The sequence below is a fragment of the Aplysia californica genome, unplaced genomic scaffold, assembly GCF_000002075.1.
Source record: "Aplysia californica isolate F4 #8 unplaced genomic scaffold, AplCal3.0 scaffold00066, whole genome shotgun sequence".
In the NCBI taxonomy this organism is placed as follows: Eukaryota; Metazoa; Mollusca; class Gastropoda; order Aplysiida; family Aplysiidae; genus Aplysia; species Aplysia californica.
Window position 1 is genome coordinate 1,694,378 of NW_004797336.1, and position 18,745 is coordinate 1,713,122.

An 18,745-nucleotide genomic window follows, 5' to 3' on the forward strand; every position below is an offset into this window, starting at 1 on the left:
AGAGAGAGAGAGAGAGAGAGTGAAAGAGAGAGAGAGAGAGAGAGAAAGAGAGAGAGAGAGACAGAGAGTGAAAGAGACAGAGAGAGAGACAGAGAGTGAAAGAGACAGAGAGAGAGACAAAGAGAGAGACAGAGAGAGAGAAAGAGAGATTCATTTCATTTTTGCTACTTTATTTCCCCAACAGACACAAAACGTCAGACGTGTTGCTCAAAAGGTCCCACTTGTTTGTTTAAACATACTGTATTCCCCTTATTTTTTTTACCTAGTTGTCAATATTGTTTTCTTTCTCTGTCTTTCTTTTGCATCAGATACGTAAATCTTCATCAGTGGCATCACCATCCACGAAGTTCCTGGATGGTCCCAGAGTTGTTTCCCCCGCTTTTTCTGCACGCACCAATAAGGGCATGTCAAGCAACTCCCAGGCACCATCAGGAGACTATTCCTGTGACAACAGACAGGGTGACAGCCAGTTCCAGGATGGGGTAATGACCACTGGAGAGGGATCGTCCGGTCCTCAGTCCTTGCCGGAAGTTGTTGCCCAGACACCATGTGGAACGATAATGAAATGGGAAGAATTGTTTGAGGTACCGTACAACTGGCCACGAAATACAACTTAATTGGAGTCAAAGTTCTTTCTTTCTTAATTAATGGTGTGTCATTTTCTTTTTCTCTTTAGAAACAAATTTGAATTTTACCAATTTAGCTGAACAAGATTATAACTTGATTTTTTAAACTGTGTATTTGTCATCTAGTTGATATTCCATTTGTGCTTATAAAAGTACAAAATACTTCCAAACTATTTCGCTCATTCTTATTCAAAGTGCGGTTAGATTGTGCTGGGATTTTTTTTAAATGTGTTTTGTGCTCCTACATGCTCTCAGTGATTTCAATTGTCAGATACTTCTTGTGTAAGATTTGGATGGGTTAATTGCTTTAAATCTGTTTAGCAGAAACTCTTTATCAATGATTTCAAATCTGTTCACTTTTTCAATGTCCCCAGAAATTCCAACCGGTAGAAGATGGAACAGCCCCACGAGTGGCAGGCTCATCTCGACCACTGAAACCGGGTGTACCTATAACTATAACTGTCTTCAAGGGTGCTGGTGGGAAAGGACTGGGTTTTAGTGTTGTTGGAGGATCAGATTCGCCTAAAGGGAACATTGGCATCTTTGTCAGGCGGATATTTGGTCATGGAGTTATAGCTGAGGATGGCAGGCTGAAAGAAGGTAGGCATATTGTGTAGACTATAGAGTGCTGTGAGCTTCTTTAGTGTTTTAAATATGTGTTTGTGGAGAGAAAGTTTACCTTGTAAAACACCCCTATAATGATAATGCCTTCTTATTGCCATCACTTTAACTTATAATGTTTAATATGTAGTCTACATTTAACCATATCAGAGTGTTGGCAATTTTCATATTTAAATTAATCAGAATTGGTTTCTTTACCTGTTCAGTGTACATGCTGTGATATTACAGGCCATGTCCAGGTAACCCTGTGTTTTTAAATCGAGAGAAAGAAAATATTAAGTGCAAATACGTAATCATTCAAATACATGCTGCCACTGCCTCTGATTTCCAATTTCTTATAATATTTATATATACACTTAAGAGTCCTTGCGATCCAAATGCATGCTGAAAATTTATGTACTTTTCACAATATTGTGGATGATAAAAGCAAATATTTAGTAATCTGTTTAAAAAACAAAAAATGGGAAGTGTGGAGACTTTTAGTGCTGTACACCTTATGACGTTGATGACATAGGATGGTAAACTATGACTTGGTTCATTTTTAGCTTTGCGTCTCCTTTGACATGAGTTTCGTGTTTAAAATTGACTCTCATGTTTGGTTCCTCTAGAATAAAGTAGGTTGACTTCATTGTGAGTTCATTTTGAGGTTGTTATGTTTATAAATTGTAACCTCTCTACAGGGGATGAAATTTTGGAACTGAACGGTCAGCCTCTTCAGGGCCTAACTCACCAAGCGGCGTTGTCCTTGTTCCGCTCCTTGAAGCGTGGTGCTGTGACCCTGACCTTTAGGTCAAGAGTGACATCCCCAAGAGCAAGGTGATCAATTGTTCTTGCTGACACTTCTTGTATATCATTTATGTTTGTCATTTGCAATCAAGACCTTGTTGTCAAAGAATGTCAACAGGGAAAGGTTAAGATTTATTCTGTTTCAGCATTCCGTTAGCTTTCAACTGATGTACAACATGCTTATATGGAAAAATCTTAATTTGTATGACAAAGGGCTTATATTCCACACTTTTTAAAATTCAACTTCTCTAACAGTCTAGTAAAGCCAATACTTAGTTTTAAGATGGAAGCAGTTCTTTTTCTAGTGGCTGACATTCTATGGAGAGACTAATTCAAGTTTTAATAGCTCACATACTGGCACTTCTGTGATATTATCAGGTTATGTCTGAAGACAACAGGTTCCTTTACAAATCTTTTGCAGATGCATCCACACAGACAGACTGTGTTTTCACCCCAAAAAATTTTTTTAATTGAAAGTAAAGTCTTAATTTGTTTCATTTACAGCCCTCGGAATTCCCCATGTGCCTCTCCTCGTGAATCTCCTGATGGAAGTCCAGTGTCAACACCAAATCATTCTCCATATGCATCACCCAGAAACAGTCTGAGTGAAGTTCCTCCAGACCTATTGGATGGCCAATTTGTGCACAGGCTAAATGGGTCTCTCCTGGTAAACTCAGACAAGCCATCAGACAGATTTCTCAATGGTAATCTGCCTAAAACTGAACACAAAACTTTGTTTGAACAGGGCAAAATTGAGAAGCCTTCAAAGCAAGATGCAGTGCGCCCTAGCCCAGACACTCATAAAAACAAACTCTTGCCCCCCAAACCAAAGCCAGCACCCAAACCGGGAGGCGTCATCAATGGAGCAAATGAGAGTAAAGGAAAGGTCAGCTACATACCTCCTTTCCCTAAAAGTGACCGGGCACAGGAGGAGAGCACACTGAGCTCAGCCGGTGCTGGGATGTCTCAGAGTGTTGTGGTACTGCCTCAGCATCCAATCAGAATGTCTGACGACACGAATGTGCACAGGTCAGTTACACACAGACAAGAGGGACAACCCTTTGTGAGGTCAGCCAGCCTGAAAGCCCAAAGACATACTGACATAGAAGAGAGGCACCACCAGCCTATCCATAGGGAGTCAGGATCTCCCCTTGTCCCACACCAGGTGGTCAGTTCTCCAAAGTCTAGTTCTGTGGTAAAAATGCAAGTAAAGCCTGTGGAAACTCATGTAGCGCAGAGCTCACCCGTGATGAATCTGAACAGTTTTAAGCCAGGAGATGCAACTTATGGCACCCCTACCAATAAACGAAAGCAGTACATAGATCAGGATATGGCAAACAAGTCAAACACATTGCCCCCAAAGAGCACTAGTGTGGTCAAAGTTGTGGAGTCCAGGGTCCAGTTAGACCACAAGAAAGGCAATGCATCTCCTGCTATGAGAAAAAAAAATATTGCATCTACATCCAAGGCTGTTGACCGTGTTGATCAACAGTTGGCAGAAAACAGAAAGCAGATTGATGTATCATCACCATTGATTGGACAGCGGAGGCAAATTCCGCAGTTAGTGAATAAACCTAGCAATGTTGCTCAGTCACAATATAGCAACTTTTCTTCAGAATCAAAAACGCTTCCTCGACCACAGCATAATAGCTCTTCACCTTCACCTTTCCATTCAACAAATGGTCCCCCTAATGGCCAGCACCCACAAAGCTGCCTGGACCAGCCACGTAGTCTGGACTCGTATGAAATGTCAGTCAATGAGAAAAATGCCCACAGAGCGGCTGCACCTCAGACAAGCAGGAAGTACTCTGAAGGTTCTATGACTACAGGCTGCTATTCCTCTCTCCCACGTGGAGGCCGCCGTAACCACCCACACACGCAGCACATACCTGTTGATCACTACCATGCACTGCACAGCACGGGTCAGTATCAAAACTTGCCTATGACGCAACATTCTCAGCAGTATAATAACCTGCAAAATGTTCAAGAAGCCTCTTCAAAAATGAAGGAAGCAGAGCACCTGCTACAAGATTTACTAATGACACAGGAAAACACAGAATTTCCTACAAAACCATTTGATGATACAGCTTTGACTTTCTTTCATCACAATAGAGCTTTTGCTAGACTTGCTTCCATGCCACATCCTCTACCACCTTTAGACAATGGCAACTCCTCAAATTTCTCAACTTTTGGATCTCCTTTACAGACATTCGGACCTGGTGCTGAGCTACCCCACCCATCATCAGCCTCCTCCTTCAGGTCTTTCTCACAAGCATCTTATTACCACTACAGATCTAATGAGGCCACTGCATCATTTCAGTCTGCATCTGCTGAAGACCAAGCTCTGTCGTCCTATGATAACCCCTCCAATTTCACTCAGCCAAACTCCTTGCACATGGCAAGCAGCACCCCACCAACCCCCAGCATGATGGCCCCTCGCAAGCTTCCTCAGATGTCACCCATCAGTAGTGTCCGGCAAGGAAGTGCAAACAAATCTGCTCACAGTATGTCAAATCAAGTCAGGGCCTCTGGACATGAACCTCAGACCCGATGTACATTTGAAGTCCGACTTAACAAGGGTAAGCACTAATACTTTTATTTTGTTCCAAAGAAATCTGAATTATTTTGAATGTTCATGAGCTTTTTAAACAAAAAGGATGTACAAGCCTCCATTTTAAATGAAAATTTAACTTTTATTTCTGAACTATAAAACAGACTGGATTTCAGATACAGTGGGGTCTGCTCAAACTATCTGAAAACTGCAGAAGAAGGAAAGACAATAAAATCCTGGATTTTTATTCAATTTGAGCAATTTCTCTAACCTGAAAAAGTGACTAAACCAAAGAAAATTTGGCCGTCCCTCTGAGTCCGGTAGTAGAAGCCACTGCAGGTTTAATTTTTTTTAAAGCTATTAGATCAAAGTGAGTGATTTGTAAAACAAACCAAGACATCAACAAATCACCCTTGGCAGTGACAGGTATAGTGGTTGAATGACTATGAGGCTCAACTTGGAACTCACCAGAGGGCGTATAAATGAACTTTATGAGTTAATAAATTTTTTAATAAATGTTTTTTAAATTAATGTTTTTGTTGCATATGGGCTTTCCAAAATGCTTTGTTAATCATTCATGATAAGAATTCATCTATTCCATATAAAGTCTTTAATCACAAGTTTAATAATTAAGACTTTTCTTCATTAGAGAAGTCAAATGAATTCTTTTCGTTTCAGTCTTTAAAAAATGAAGACTGACGATAATAGCTTGCAATCCGACCCAATGCTGAGGTTAAAAAAATAGAGTGCCATTTGTTGTATGCGAGAATGTTATATGGTAGTGTATTTACATTTTGTTTTTCAGAGTAGTACTGTATATTAATTTTTTTTTTCCAGAGGAAGGAACATCTATTGGTATCAATGTTGTACGAAAAATAGTTGCAGGCATCAGCAATATTTATATCCAAGACATCATACGAGGCTCCACAGCAGATCTGGACAGTCATCTGAAGTAAGTTATCATCACTAACTTTTGTCTGTCAAAGGTTACTCTTCATGCAACTGCTGCTCTGTTGTTGGTTGAGACTCACCGATGAGGAAACGTTTCACAGCACTATGTTGAAAAGGATGTGTTTTTTTCATACCTGTTAAACATTTCTTGAAGTCACAAGATATAAAGATATACCCCCCGGGGCGGTGCTACTGACTGAAGTGTCTATAGCTTTAGGCCATTCCCAAAGGGGGTACATTAACCTGTTCTTGTGCACAGTAGAATTGTAAATGGGCTGATTCATCAATGTCATGCTCATAACTGGGCCTGAACTGCAACAGGGAACTTTTTCTTTCCTAATCCTTACTATCGTCATTTTTCCTCCACTTTTTTTGTATTTATGTCCCACTCTTGTGACCCTCTATTTCTGGGATGCCTTGATAGTCGAAGCAGACATTGTGCTGTCGAAGCTAGAGAGGTGAGCAGAGTAAGCCTGATTCCCTGTAACGACTTCTCTGTTGACATCCACCCCTTGGCGCTCATATGTCCTTATGCAGTTGCGAGCACTGTAAAAACTCTACTAAAACTAAAAACTAAAGATATAAAGACAGGGGTTTTTTGGTACAGTAGTCTCAGCCTAAGATCCCAGTGCTCGGGAGCAAGGAAAATGCGGGATCTTAGGCAAACGGGATCTCAGCTGATGCACCAAGGGAAGAATCTAAGGTGACTCATGTTAAGGCGAGGTCTTAAGGGTGGTTTTTGTGTAGTAAGAATTCTGTTTTCCTAAAACAACGGGATCTTTTAAGCGAAATGAATCGTAAGCAGTGGGATCTTTGGCGGAGACTACTGTACTGCCGTTTAAAAAGGACTTGGTTCTCATTATGTCTTTGGTTGTCATATGTTAGGCATTGTGGTGAAATCAGGTGCTCATCAAAATAATGAAATTCGAGAAATCAGCATTTTTCTGACAATTTTGAAATTTTTTTCAAATTTTTGTTTTTTGGCTCAACACCTTTTCGAAAACTCTTTTTTGTGTGTACTTTAAGGAAAAACTTTGATAAAAGGTACAAAAAATTTTAATTTGCAGTTTTCAAGAACTCTTAACCTGTGGAAGTCACCAAACTTTGACGGACATTTTCTCTCTAATTTTACCTCTGAAACCAGGGGTCCCAACTTCTTCAATCGCAAACATTTCGACTTCTATTCAATATAAATGGACACTTTTTTCATCGAAAGCAAGGCAAATTAACTACCTTTAAGATGATGCCAATAGCTCCATATGCCAAAAAATTGACGAGGGCCTGATTCCGCTGTGTCGTGGCACATTTTTTGTCTTTTACAAACTACCAATGTATCTAGGCATTTTTTTTTTACTAAACAAGTCTCTATTTAACTCCACAGGAGAGGAGATTGCCTCTTGTCAGTGAATGGTCAGAACATGAAGGACATGACCCTACTGGATGCCCACCAGATGTTCAAAAGTTTACTTCCAGGGCCTGTCCATATAATGGCAGTCAGGACCATGTGACCAAAAAGAAAACATTTTTGAACACTAAGAAAACCACTAACAGGACGTGTTATGCTTCAGATCTGACTTGTGATGACCCAGGAATATTTATATTTTTTTACTGTTTAAGGGAGGAACATCACCTCACCCACTTCTCCTTCATTGGAAAGAAACAAACTGGTTAATGTCTTTTACAAATTTGACAGAAATCTTGATGACCATTGACTCAGTGTGCTATGATCATCCTGTCAGTGCAGCTATCCATTTCTGGTGCTTGTGTTGTCATCATCGTCTTATTCTATAACTATGGAATTCATCAGAAAGTGTTCAGCTCTCTGTAGCTTAGTAAAAAGCACAAGAGATTAACTGTATATGTGTGTGTGCATGCGTGCATACGTGCGTGTGTGTTTTGTTTGTGTGTTTATATGTCTATGTGTGTATGTGCATGTATGTTTATGTTTGTGTGTGTGTATGCGTATTTTGCAAATGCAGTGTTCGCTTGGATGAAAACATGTTAGTAAGTCTTTATGATACTGTATTATCGGTAGCTCATAAATCTCAGTTTGAATAAGTTCGTTGAAAGGATTCATAGTACAGAAGCCCTGCCCGCATAATAATATAATAATATTATTAAGATGTTTGTATACATCTCTGTAAATCACAGAAATCGATGTACAGAAAAGTGAGAAGACATGGAATAACATCAAGAGGCTAGCTCAGGATAGAGAAAAGTGGGGGGGGGTTTGTCCGTGGCCTATACCCTGGTGCAGGGTGAGAAAGGCAATGATGATGATGATACATCTCTGTGTGTGTGTGTATGTGTGTGTGTGTGTGTGTGTGTGTGTGTGTGTGTGTGTGTGTGTGTGTGTGCGCGTACGTGCACTTGTGAAATACATATTTCATCGAAGCTCGGTTGGAATCTTGTTGACTCTAATTTTTAAAGTTTGCAGGAGAGACAAAAGATTTGTCTATCATTGTTAATGTTGATACTTGAACAGTCAAATTTTGCCAATGTATTCCAATGGACCTGATTTAAAAAATCTTGCATTGAAGTGCATGATTGCTTGAGTACAATATTGCACAATATGAGTTAGTGACAAAACATCATTTGCTTTGCGAGGTTCTCCATCTCATGTGCTGCTTTGCTTAAGCTTGCTAAGGTATTAGCAAGATTAGAACAGAGCAATATGTAGCTTTCGGTTGCTCTCGACCAACCTCGCTATCTTTGGGTTGTCTGTACATGCACAGTGTTTAACGTGCTCTGGGTCGTTTTATGATGTCCCGATGGTCGGCTAGTGAGGTATTATACATTTTGCCTCGGTGAAAATCTCTTTGTCCCTCTACACATCAAGAGAAATCAGTAAAGTAAGTGACCATATGGAGGAAAATAGTGAGGTTCACTACTGACCTCTGGCACTCAGCTGGTGCTTCCTTTAAACCTTGCTGTTGCATTAGTGAGGTTCAAAAGATCGAACATGTCATTGTGGTGGGTAGTGAGATTTGCACAGAATTTAAAGTGCAATTTTGAGCATTTGTAGTTATAATCTGCATTTGATATTTATTACTTTTGCAAAAAATTCGAGTTAATAAGGTTCCATCAGAGCACTGACACTATATAACATGTATGTGTCTGTATGTGTATAAAATATATACAGTCAAGATGACTACCCACTGTTGAGGAGAACAATGGTTGTTCTAGTCCCCCCCCCCCCCACACACACAAAAAAACACAAGGTGAGAAATGGGAAATGGGCATTTGTACAGGTGATTGATTGTCTTAGACAAGTGCTTGTAAGTTGTAAGAGCAAGTTCAATATATGTACATACATGTATATGTTTGTATGTATGGATGGGTATTTGTGTGTGTGGGTGAGGGTGTGTTTATATTTGTATGAATGCGTGTGTTTGTGAATGATGAGTGAATATGTGTGTATATGTATACAGATGGTGTTATGTTCTAACAGTATAACGAGGGGCTCTTGTGGTCTAGAAGTTACAGTGTTTTTCAAGAGGTCCCGGGTTTGAAACCTGACTGCAGAGACTGAAATTTTTTTTCTCTAAAATGTTATCTTTTCTCCTTCCTTCCTGCTCTCTAACCATGTTTTGTCGTCTGCTTTCATCTCCACTTTCTGCCCCCACCTACACCCCACCTTTGCCCCCTCCCCTGGGCTCCTGACTCTTTCTGCAGTCATTTTACTGCTACTCCTCGGCTCCTTCTTACTATTGTCTTTCAGCCACACCCCTTATCTTATGGAATGTAAGATCTGACACCTAGCCTTGTCGGACAAGGGCAAAATATCTCAGAGGTCTCTTGTGCAAGTTGCGAACATTAAAGATCACTTGGTGGTCCAAAATCAGTATGTATAGGCTTCGGCCGCCACCCGAGCAAAATTCAAAATTCCAACCAAAACTGAAAATATTTAGAGTGTCTCACACGCTCATATATGACCTTATGCAGTTGCGAGCGCTGTATAACTCTTTTCAAAACAGACTTAACAGTATGACTGATTTCTTCCGAAAATTTCAACTGTCAATATAACGTTCCCTCCTCAAAATGAATTTCAAGAAGATTTTATAAATAGCTAAATAAGTCATGATGGATGTCTAATGTCTGTCTATCTTAGATCTTGAGGAAAAATTTTAATTAGGGAATAACCGTTACCATTTCAACTAGTTACACTGTTGGAGCAGAACTGTTACCATTTCAACTAGTTAAACTGTTAGAGCACAACACCATTGATGTGTGTATTTGCCCGCTGTGGATAAAAAATTTTTTTTTATTTACATGAGTATGAGTGTATGCTTTTTGAGGAATGTAAAAGAAAGATGGATTAGCCAAAAGAGTGAGAGATAAAGAAATAATGTTGATGTAAACTATCATGTAATTAATAATCTTGATGTCCCCTCTCTATGTGAATACATATGACATGTTTTGTTATTCTTGAATTTTGACAATGGCTGGTGTTCCTTGCACCAGTGGCCTCTCTTGTTTATAGAATACTGATGTTTACCAATTTGAAATAATGTTCGCATTGTGAACATTTTCTGTCTGATGTTCAAAGAATTTTGGCTAAAACAATCCTCTTGTTTATTTTTTAAAAGAAGTTTAGTGCATTTGCCTTATGGTTGTAAATCATTTTAAATTTGATTTTCATGGCAAGTGAATGGAATAAGAGATACTTACTTAAACTTCTATGTGTGATTTTTATCAAGAAGTATAAGAAAATATATAAATATACATATATATATATATATATCTATACACACACATGCGGTTGTAACTATATGTCACTATACAGTTCATTTCATGGTATTTTTTATGGCTCTGTAAGCTAATCAGTCAAATGTGTAACTTAACATATGAATCATTTTAATATATTTCTCAAGCTTAATCACGTTAACAATTTCTTGATTTCATAATGTCATGTTCCAGTAAAATGTCCCAAAGTATATTTTTATAATCTGTTACTATTCACATCACTTCCTTAAATATGTGTTATTTGTCAACTGATTCTACTCAGTTCCAACCCTACTCAAGGTTATGATTCTCTTTTAATGCTTTAGAATTCTGCTAGGCAATATGCTTTTCAGATCTGCTTCTGTTTCATAATTTCTAAAATGTTCATTCAGGTGGATGCTAAATTTAAGTCACTTGATACTTCAGGATTAGGCCATAATAAAATCTGTATATAAGACTATATATAAGAAACAACATTTAGAGTAATTATCGTTATAGATCAGAATATAAAATGTACCAGAGGACTTAAATTCACTTAGGAAGTGACTAATTACTAGCTGATGTCTATCATTGCCTGTTCAGCCAGTAGGCTTGTAATTTTGCTCCACTCTGTGAATACATTTTTAATTCTAATATAATTTGATTATGTCATAAAGAGGCTAACATTGAAAATGAAAAAACAAAAAACGTTGGTCAGATCTCGATCACTAAGCAACATTTGAACATGTTATGACAAGATAAACACTAAAAATACTATAGAAAGAGTCAGAAAAGGTGTAGGACTAAAGTCCTTCTCTGTTTAAAAAATGTTCTAAAGGAATCTACATCTCATTCCTTCTAGTAGTTCATGAGTGTATCAGTGACTCATGTGAACATATAACTTAAGGAGGCACAACTAGTGTAATTAAAAATAAGGTACCACATATGAGAGATGCATTATTTCACCGAAATAGTTAAACTGTAATCCTTTCAAATGAATTATTTTAAAAGTTAATCAAATTAATCAGAATCAAGCACATGTCACCAAGGAAATACTTTGTCCTTTTACACAGAATGTTAAGCTTTCTTTAAAATATTTTATAGACAACTGAGTTGATAAAAGTTAAAACAAACTGTCATTTGTTGATGTTTATTATATGTAGCTGTGCATTCTCAGATTAACAGGTATCATGAAAATCTCTCAAAATGCTCCTATAAACTCTTTTGCTGATGCAAATGAAGCATGCAAAAAACAAAACGACTCAGATGCAAGCACACTCTCTCTCTCTCTCTCTCTCTCTCTCTCTCTCACACACACACACACACACACACACACACACACACACACACACACACACACTACGGCATTATTACTTGAAATAGATTTTAACAGGATACCTGAAACCACCGGCACACTCAGAAACATTCGCGTCACATACACACATTATCCCTCGTAAATATGCCGTCTTCCAAATAAATTGTCCCAAGAGACTAGCAATCAGCATTAATATTATGTGTGTCATGACACAGTGGAATCAGACTCTCGCCAATTTTGGGATATATTTTATGGAGATATTGGTATCATCTTAAAACTTGTTCATTTGTCTTGGTTTTGAGGGGGAAAAAATACCCATCTATCTTGAAAAGAACTTGAGATTAACTATGGTTAAAGGAGGTGGGATTTGTCTGGTCGTGATCATGATCATGAGTCCCTTAACCCTTCTCGGGGTTGAGGGTGCATGGCATTGCTGAACGCTGCACCCGCTGTCTCCACCTCTGAAGGTCATGGGCATGGGCTTGGGTCGTGGCAAAGCTCTTCGCCGATGTCAGAGGAAAAATTTGTGAGAAAATTACCATCAAGTTTTTGTGATTTTCAAAGCTTTAGTGTTCTTGGAAACTACGAATGAACATTTTTGGCACCTTTGATCAACGTTTTTCAGTGAAATCCACGCAGAAATGAGTTTTTAAATGGATATTAAAGGTGTTGAGCCAAAAAAAAAAAAAGGATTTTTAATTGCCCAACAAGTGAAAAAATGATGTTGCTCTAGAATTTATTATTTTGACATGTGCCTGATTTTACCACAATGACTCACAATGATACGTTATGTATTTTATATATTTATGTAGGCCCTCTATACATAACTGTATACAAATTATATACATAATACAAGCATTAACAAAAACAGCTTGTTAAATGGAATCAAATAAGAATGAAAACTTGAAATTCTTTTACCTTAATTTGGTTTATGAGAACACATTTTTCAATGGTTGTGTATTCTTTTTTATGTAAATCTTCTATTTGTGTATTTTCAGTTTTGGTTGCTGAATGTGTGATACTTGCCTTTTGCACGAAAAATGAAAAGGCATTCCATTATTTCCTTTCTTTATACTCTCTCTCTCTCTCTCTCTCTCTCACTCTCTCTTTCTCTCTCTCTATCTCTCTCTCTCTCTCTCCCTCCCTCTTTCATTCCCTCCCTCCCTCCATCTCTCTCTCTCTCTCTCTCTCTCTCTCTCTTTGGTATGTGTTTTCCTTTCAATTGCAAGAAGTTGCTGTCACACTCACAGGTACCAACAATCCCATTGACGCAGAATAATGTAAGCACTTAAAGTGATACTCCGCAAATAGTCTTTGCCAAAACATAACTTTGAGAGAGAGATCAAACTGTTGGCTCTTGCCTTCTGATAAGACGAGTTCCTCAAATTTTTTACCCAATATAGCTTTAACTGCAACCCCCAGCCCTTTCATTCTGCCATCTGTGCAGCCTGTATAATGAGCAATTGACCTTCACCTTCTCCATGGTGCAAAAATTGCAAGACCTGAGACAAAGTGGAAATCCATAATTTCAACCAGCCTTCATATTCTTGCTGCAGTACGGTTCTCTTCAAGGCATATGATTTTCTTTATGACTTCAAGAAGTATGTATTTTTGCATTGTTGGCAATCACATAATTCACTACTTGTATTCCAATCTATAAAAACTATGGTCCAGGAAATGGCATGATCTGAAGATTCAATATTTGAAATGTGGTATTGATAAGCTTTCAAATCGTGGTCAGTATTTATGTTCTTTTGCAATTTTGACGAAATATGTATTTACTCAGCTTGCTCCATTATCCTTTTGACTTTCCTTTTTTGTCTTGTACAGAAGATACTGGTTGACAACTAGTCTCACTTTTTGTGATAAGCATTGTCTGTGCCAAATCTATGTGCCTTCAGTATTAATCAAAGTGACCACTACACCTGTGTTTTTGACTGCGATTTTATTGTACGATTGTCTGTTCTTGAGACATGCAGTGGAGTTTGCTTAAAGTGAAATCTTTGGGACTGCTGGATTTCCTTTGGTGTAGCTTGGTTTTCAGTTCAGAGAGAGGTTGCTCAAATAGAAGAAAAAATCTGGCAATTTTACTTTCTTCTAGTTCTTGGTTGTTTTGGAGTAATTGGGATTGCTTTAAGCTAATTCAACTGCAGTTTGTTTTTGTTTTAATCTACAGACGATTTAATTCTCTCAGGGTTAGTGGGACTCTCTACAAAGATGAAAATTAAAAAGTAATAGAGGGGTCAACAAAAGGATGCCAGATTATTTCCTGCACTTTCCTGATTTCTTTATAAAGCATCGTATTGAAATAAGGGAAGGCATCCTGTCATAGCGTGTAGGACTGCAATGCAGACGAAAGTGAAAAAAGTCACAAATTACAGAGGCATTAAAAAGAAATTTTGTTGTATCGGAGACAAAAAAGTAGTCTTCTCCGGTTGTATCAGGAAAGTGCATGATCTCCACCAACATTGTCTGTTCCTGTCGGAGCAGATAACCTTTAAACCAGAGGTCCGAACACTCTTTCGAACCATTACTCTGTTGAAAGAGATGTACCTAAAACTGTAGGCTACATATTGGAATAATTTTGATGATAAAGTAACATCCATTTTCTTTGCATTCATTTGAGCGTCATCTCCAGGTAGTAAAAGTAAATTTTTTATGGTTTGGCAACCGCAAACATGGTAGAAATCTTTCTTTCCTCATCATGATGTCAGCTGCTCCTGAAGAAGTAGAAACAGTTATGATTCACAAACCCCTGCCCTGTAAAAACTACGTCCAAGAAGGACTGGTACAACCTGTCTGAGCTGTGGAAAATGTCAAACTCTGGGTCAAGTAAGTTTCCAGAAATATCTACCAAAATTCAAATCAGAAGGACTGATTGAGTAATATATGCAAAGAATTCCACAATACAAGCTGAATACACTTATCAGCAGGATAGTGGGATCAGCAAACATAGAAAGAGAGGGGTTAATAGACATAATATGAGATAACAAGACTAAAGTTTTATTGAGTCCGAATGTCACTGTTGCTGTTGTGTATCATACTGCTATCACAACCACACATTTTCAACACTTCTCCGCCAGTTTCCCCTTTTTTGTTCTTTTTTTTTCTCTGAACCAACCTCTCTGAACCAACTTTAACGTTGTTCCCCAAAAATGCCGTTTTATTTTGAAGATCGGTGGCCTGTACCACTAATGTACTTGGTCTATTATTGCCCCTGTGTCACCGTGCCGCCACTACCCACTACGTTCCTCCTCCTCCTCCTCCTCCTCCTCCTGCTCCTCCTCCCCCTCCTCCTCCTCCTCCTCCTCCTCAGAGCAGCTGGAAGAGAAAGACAAGATGAATTGGTTATCGTTGCAAATAGGACACATGTGCTATCAGATAGGGCCTACTGGAAGGACGTGATGTTGGAGAAAAAAGAATTGGAAACAGGTTTAGGGACTAAAACGTGTGCATCTTCGGATGATAATATTGTCGTATGGGTTTTTCATGTTTTTCTTCTCTCCATCTTATTAGTTGCAACCGTGTGTGTGTCTGTGTGTAGGCCTATGTGTGTGTGTGTGTGTGTGTGTGTGTGTGTGTGTGTGTGTGTGTGTGGGGCCTGTGTGTGTGTGTGTGTGTGTGTGTGTGTGTGTGTGTGTGTGTGTGTGTGTGTCTGTATCAGTGAGTGTGTAAGGGGGGGGGGGGGGGAATCCCTAGATAAACGCATCAATTTTTTAAAAATGGAATTGCTATCGATGCAATTTCTGAAATAGATTTAACCGTCACTTGCAGGCCTATATATTTTTTAATCTTTACAAATTTGCTTTTTAACCTTGGAGAGCACTAAACTTTATTAAAGCATTGATGATTACAATTTTCTTCATTTTCTGACGAGTTGGTGAAGAGGACAGGAAAGACGTGACAACTTGGTGTCTAAAACACGCCACCGTTTATTGTCTCAAAATCACAAACTCCTGCTTGTGTTGTACGGTAGGCCTACTACCACGTGCTTCATGCTTCATGAATATCCGACACATCTCCAGCTGGGGATGTTGACTCGCTGATGTAGGTCCACTACATAATAACTAAAGAAACGCTTGTATGTAGGCTTGTTTCTGTGATTAGTCCAATACTGTAGCTCCTCAACAATTTTCAAATCTCTCGTCCCCCCCCCCCTTCTACTTTTTTGTATCTAAAGTTAGAGTCTTTTCTGTAGGGCCTACTGTTGACGAGGAAAGTAATTGGAGCTCTTGGTAGCATTTTGACTTTCATCTGATCTTCTCAAACCATGATCCATTTACTTTAGAAAACGTTCATGAAAGGACAGAGTGTCTAAGTAAATTTTATGATGTTCAGTATCCTTTTTCCACCTAAATGTCAAGTCGACTTTTGTGTTTGCCTGACTATTGCTCTACATTCAATAGAAACGGCTTCACGACCTACTTCTCAAAGGACAAACCATTCATAATTAACCTTCTCAGTTGCTTTTCTTGTTACATACATGTATATATTATTATGTTGACACACTGCATTATAGGCCACCAGAACGCCTGCATTTCTCCTATGCTTGTGTATTCCAACACCAAAGCCAAAACCTTTTTGATGCGGAGATTGGAGAACGCAAAGAGCGGGTAAGAAATTCCATCTGTAGGCCCTATATAGGCCTTCATAAATTGGACAATAACAACCCCTTGAATCAACCGCTCCGACAAGCAGGGGCAACAAGGACTATAAGGACTTGTACCGTACCATAGTAAAGATAGGACAGAGTTCACACCCAGGAGGTTCTGCAGATTCCATGAAGACATTTAACAAAGGTCTCTTGCACACCCAAGAGCCATTTCCCAAGGGAACTGCGCCCCTCCATGTCGTAGGCCTACAATTTACAATTAAAAAGACCTCTGCAGACTTGGTCTTGGTCTCATGACTCAAGCGACGGGCCGTTTTCACAGAGGAATTCAACAATTCCACGTCATGGTACTCACCCATTTTTTTACGAACTTGTCCCTCATAATAAAATTATTATTGCAACGACGTTTCATACGTCCAATTTCTAATTCTAGTAGTAGGTCTAGATCTATATAAACTACTTAGTCTTAGAAAACTGCACCTTTGATTTAGATCCTTTAAATTCTTGGGGTGTTTTTCCTTGATATAACTATTGCAATATTTTATGAGAAAGGGGAAAAATCGTACTCGTACGTGTCAAACATACACACGCACGCACGCACGCGCGCATGCACGCACGCGCGCGCACAACACACACACACACACACACACACACACATAAACACACACACAGAGGGAGAGAAAGGGAGAGAGGAAATTTTTAACTGCTGGCTCTGCCACACACTACAGTGTTATCGACCACTGTAAACATTGAATGGCCCAGCCCGCCCGCTGTTCACAGTAGATCTAGCAGAACGCACGGACTTCGTCTGGAAATTATCATTGACTCACTTGAGACGCAGAATACAGGTAAGTTATAATATTCAAAAGTCAGATATTATTGATAATACTGTTTTGGTTTCTGAAACCATTCTTCTTTTAGCTTGTGCACCCGAATGTTCTCAGGTGGTTTCTCGTTTCAGTAAGCTTACCTGGCTCGACCGCGCCCGTTTCAAGCGATTTCTAGGCCTACCTTCTTGTGGGGGAGAATAAGAGAATCGATGTCATCGAGGGCTGAGAGTGGGGCTTAAATGAGGGGGCTTTGGGGAAGAGTGTGTAATGTTACTCGAAGGAAACCATTCCATTAATCTGACGAAACGAAGGGGATCTTCTGTTTTGGTCTATGAAAACATGCTATGGGCGTACATTATTATGAGAATACAGCAGAATGAAAATAAGAGACCAACTAGATCTAGATCTAGATCTAGATCTAGATCTAGATTATCTATCTAGATCTAGATCTAGATATCTAGATCTAGATCTAGATATCTAGATCTAGATCTCTAGATCTAGATCTAGACTCTAGACTCTAGATCTGGATCTAGATCTAGAATCTAGATCTAGATCTAGTTCTAGATAAAATCTAGATCAAAGAGATCAAAAGTAAAAAAGTATAGGCCCCTATATAGATTTCTAGATCTCTTCTCTAGACTTAACTAGACTATGCCTTGGTCTAAAGCCTGCACCTTAAAAATTGTTATCCACTCCTCTCAGGCCAATTAATTAACAATCATTGGAAACCCCTAGAATGGTGTGTATGCATAATTAATATATCCACAGAAAATGACAGTAATTTGTATGCTTTTTAAACATTATCATTACAAAGGAAATGACAGTAGGCCTACTACTGTGTACTATGTGAAGGAGTCCAATCACCCCTTTACAAATCTTGTATTTCACACTTTGTATCCTACCTGTACCGTAAAAAAGAATTATGCTTGCTTAATAAAACTTTTGACTTGCTTTTGATAGATGCTGAAATTATCTAATAGTATTTTTTTATCACACTATTATTAGCCTGCTCTTTCGAAAAAGATGGTTGTTGGGACACAGCTGCCAAAGTGGAAGTGTAGCCTATAAATATATTAATATATATGCCAGTGTGTATTTCATTTTATTTTAAGGTACAGGTAACCCTATTCATTGACTAAGCAGACTAATTTCTTTGTTGTATAAATTGAAGCTAAACGAATTTTTGTTGTTTTTAGTATAGTCTTTGATGCTTTACTCCTGGTAGCCAAGTCATCATAGTCAGTAAATTTTTTAATTAAAGATTTCTGTGTTTATTAGCAGGGCAACCCCCCCCCCCCCCCCCCTCAGAAACAAAGTACATGTATGTATTGTTCTTAGGACATCCTTGTTCACTGTTTGTGAATTAGATAAAATTTCTTAATAGCTCCTTAGAGTCTTATGCTTAATGACCTTCCTCTATTTTCCAGATCTCCTAATTGCCGAACAAAATGAATACAAAGATCATACAATCTCTTTTTCATCTATCTTCTGCTAATACACGTTTGTCTCTATTTTTGTAACTTTAACTTTGTCTTCCTGTTTGTTTGCTTTTGGTCAGAAATAGCAACCTACCAGGTGTGCTGCTGATAAAAATCTAAAGGTAAACATAATACTCTTTATTAATAGGCCTGATAAAAAAAATTCTCTTTCTCTCTCTGATCTCTCTCTCTCTCTCTCTCTCTCTCTCTCTCTCTCTCTCTCTCTCTCTCTCTCTCTTATTCTATCTTTTAAAAATTTTTTTATTGTTTA

The 18,745-nt window shown here is 38.6% G+C and overlaps 2 protein-coding genes across 4 annotated transcripts in view; both read left to right on the forward strand.

Moving 5' to 3' along the window:
- Positions 1-7,050, forward strand: part of LOC101855086 — a gene marked incomplete at its 5' end in the record, with an annotated part of 83,739 nt that extends 76,689 nt beyond the window's left edge. Inside the window, 6 exon segments of the mRNA XM_005093594.3 lie at positions 309-584; positions 1,001-1,226; positions 1,928-2,063; positions 2,538-4,612; positions 5,422-5,536; positions 6,917-7,050. Coding sequence (XP_005093651.2) covers positions 309-584; positions 1,001-1,226; positions 1,928-2,063; positions 2,538-4,612; positions 5,422-5,536; positions 6,917-7,043 — 2,955 coding nt within the window.
- A 9,862-nt stretch (positions 7,051-16,912) lies between these two features.
- LOC101855326 (uncharacterized threonine-rich GPI-anchored glycoprotein PJ4664.02) overlaps positions 16,913-18,745 on the forward strand; it is a 114,904-nt gene continuing 113,071 nt past the window's right edge. For all 3 annotated transcript variants that reach the window (XR_220232.3, XM_005093595.3, XM_035968533.1), the window contains exon 1: positions 16,913-17,014. The gene's annotated coding sequence lies outside the window, so the exon portion shown is untranslated. The remainder of the gene's footprint in view (positions 17,015-18,745) is intronic.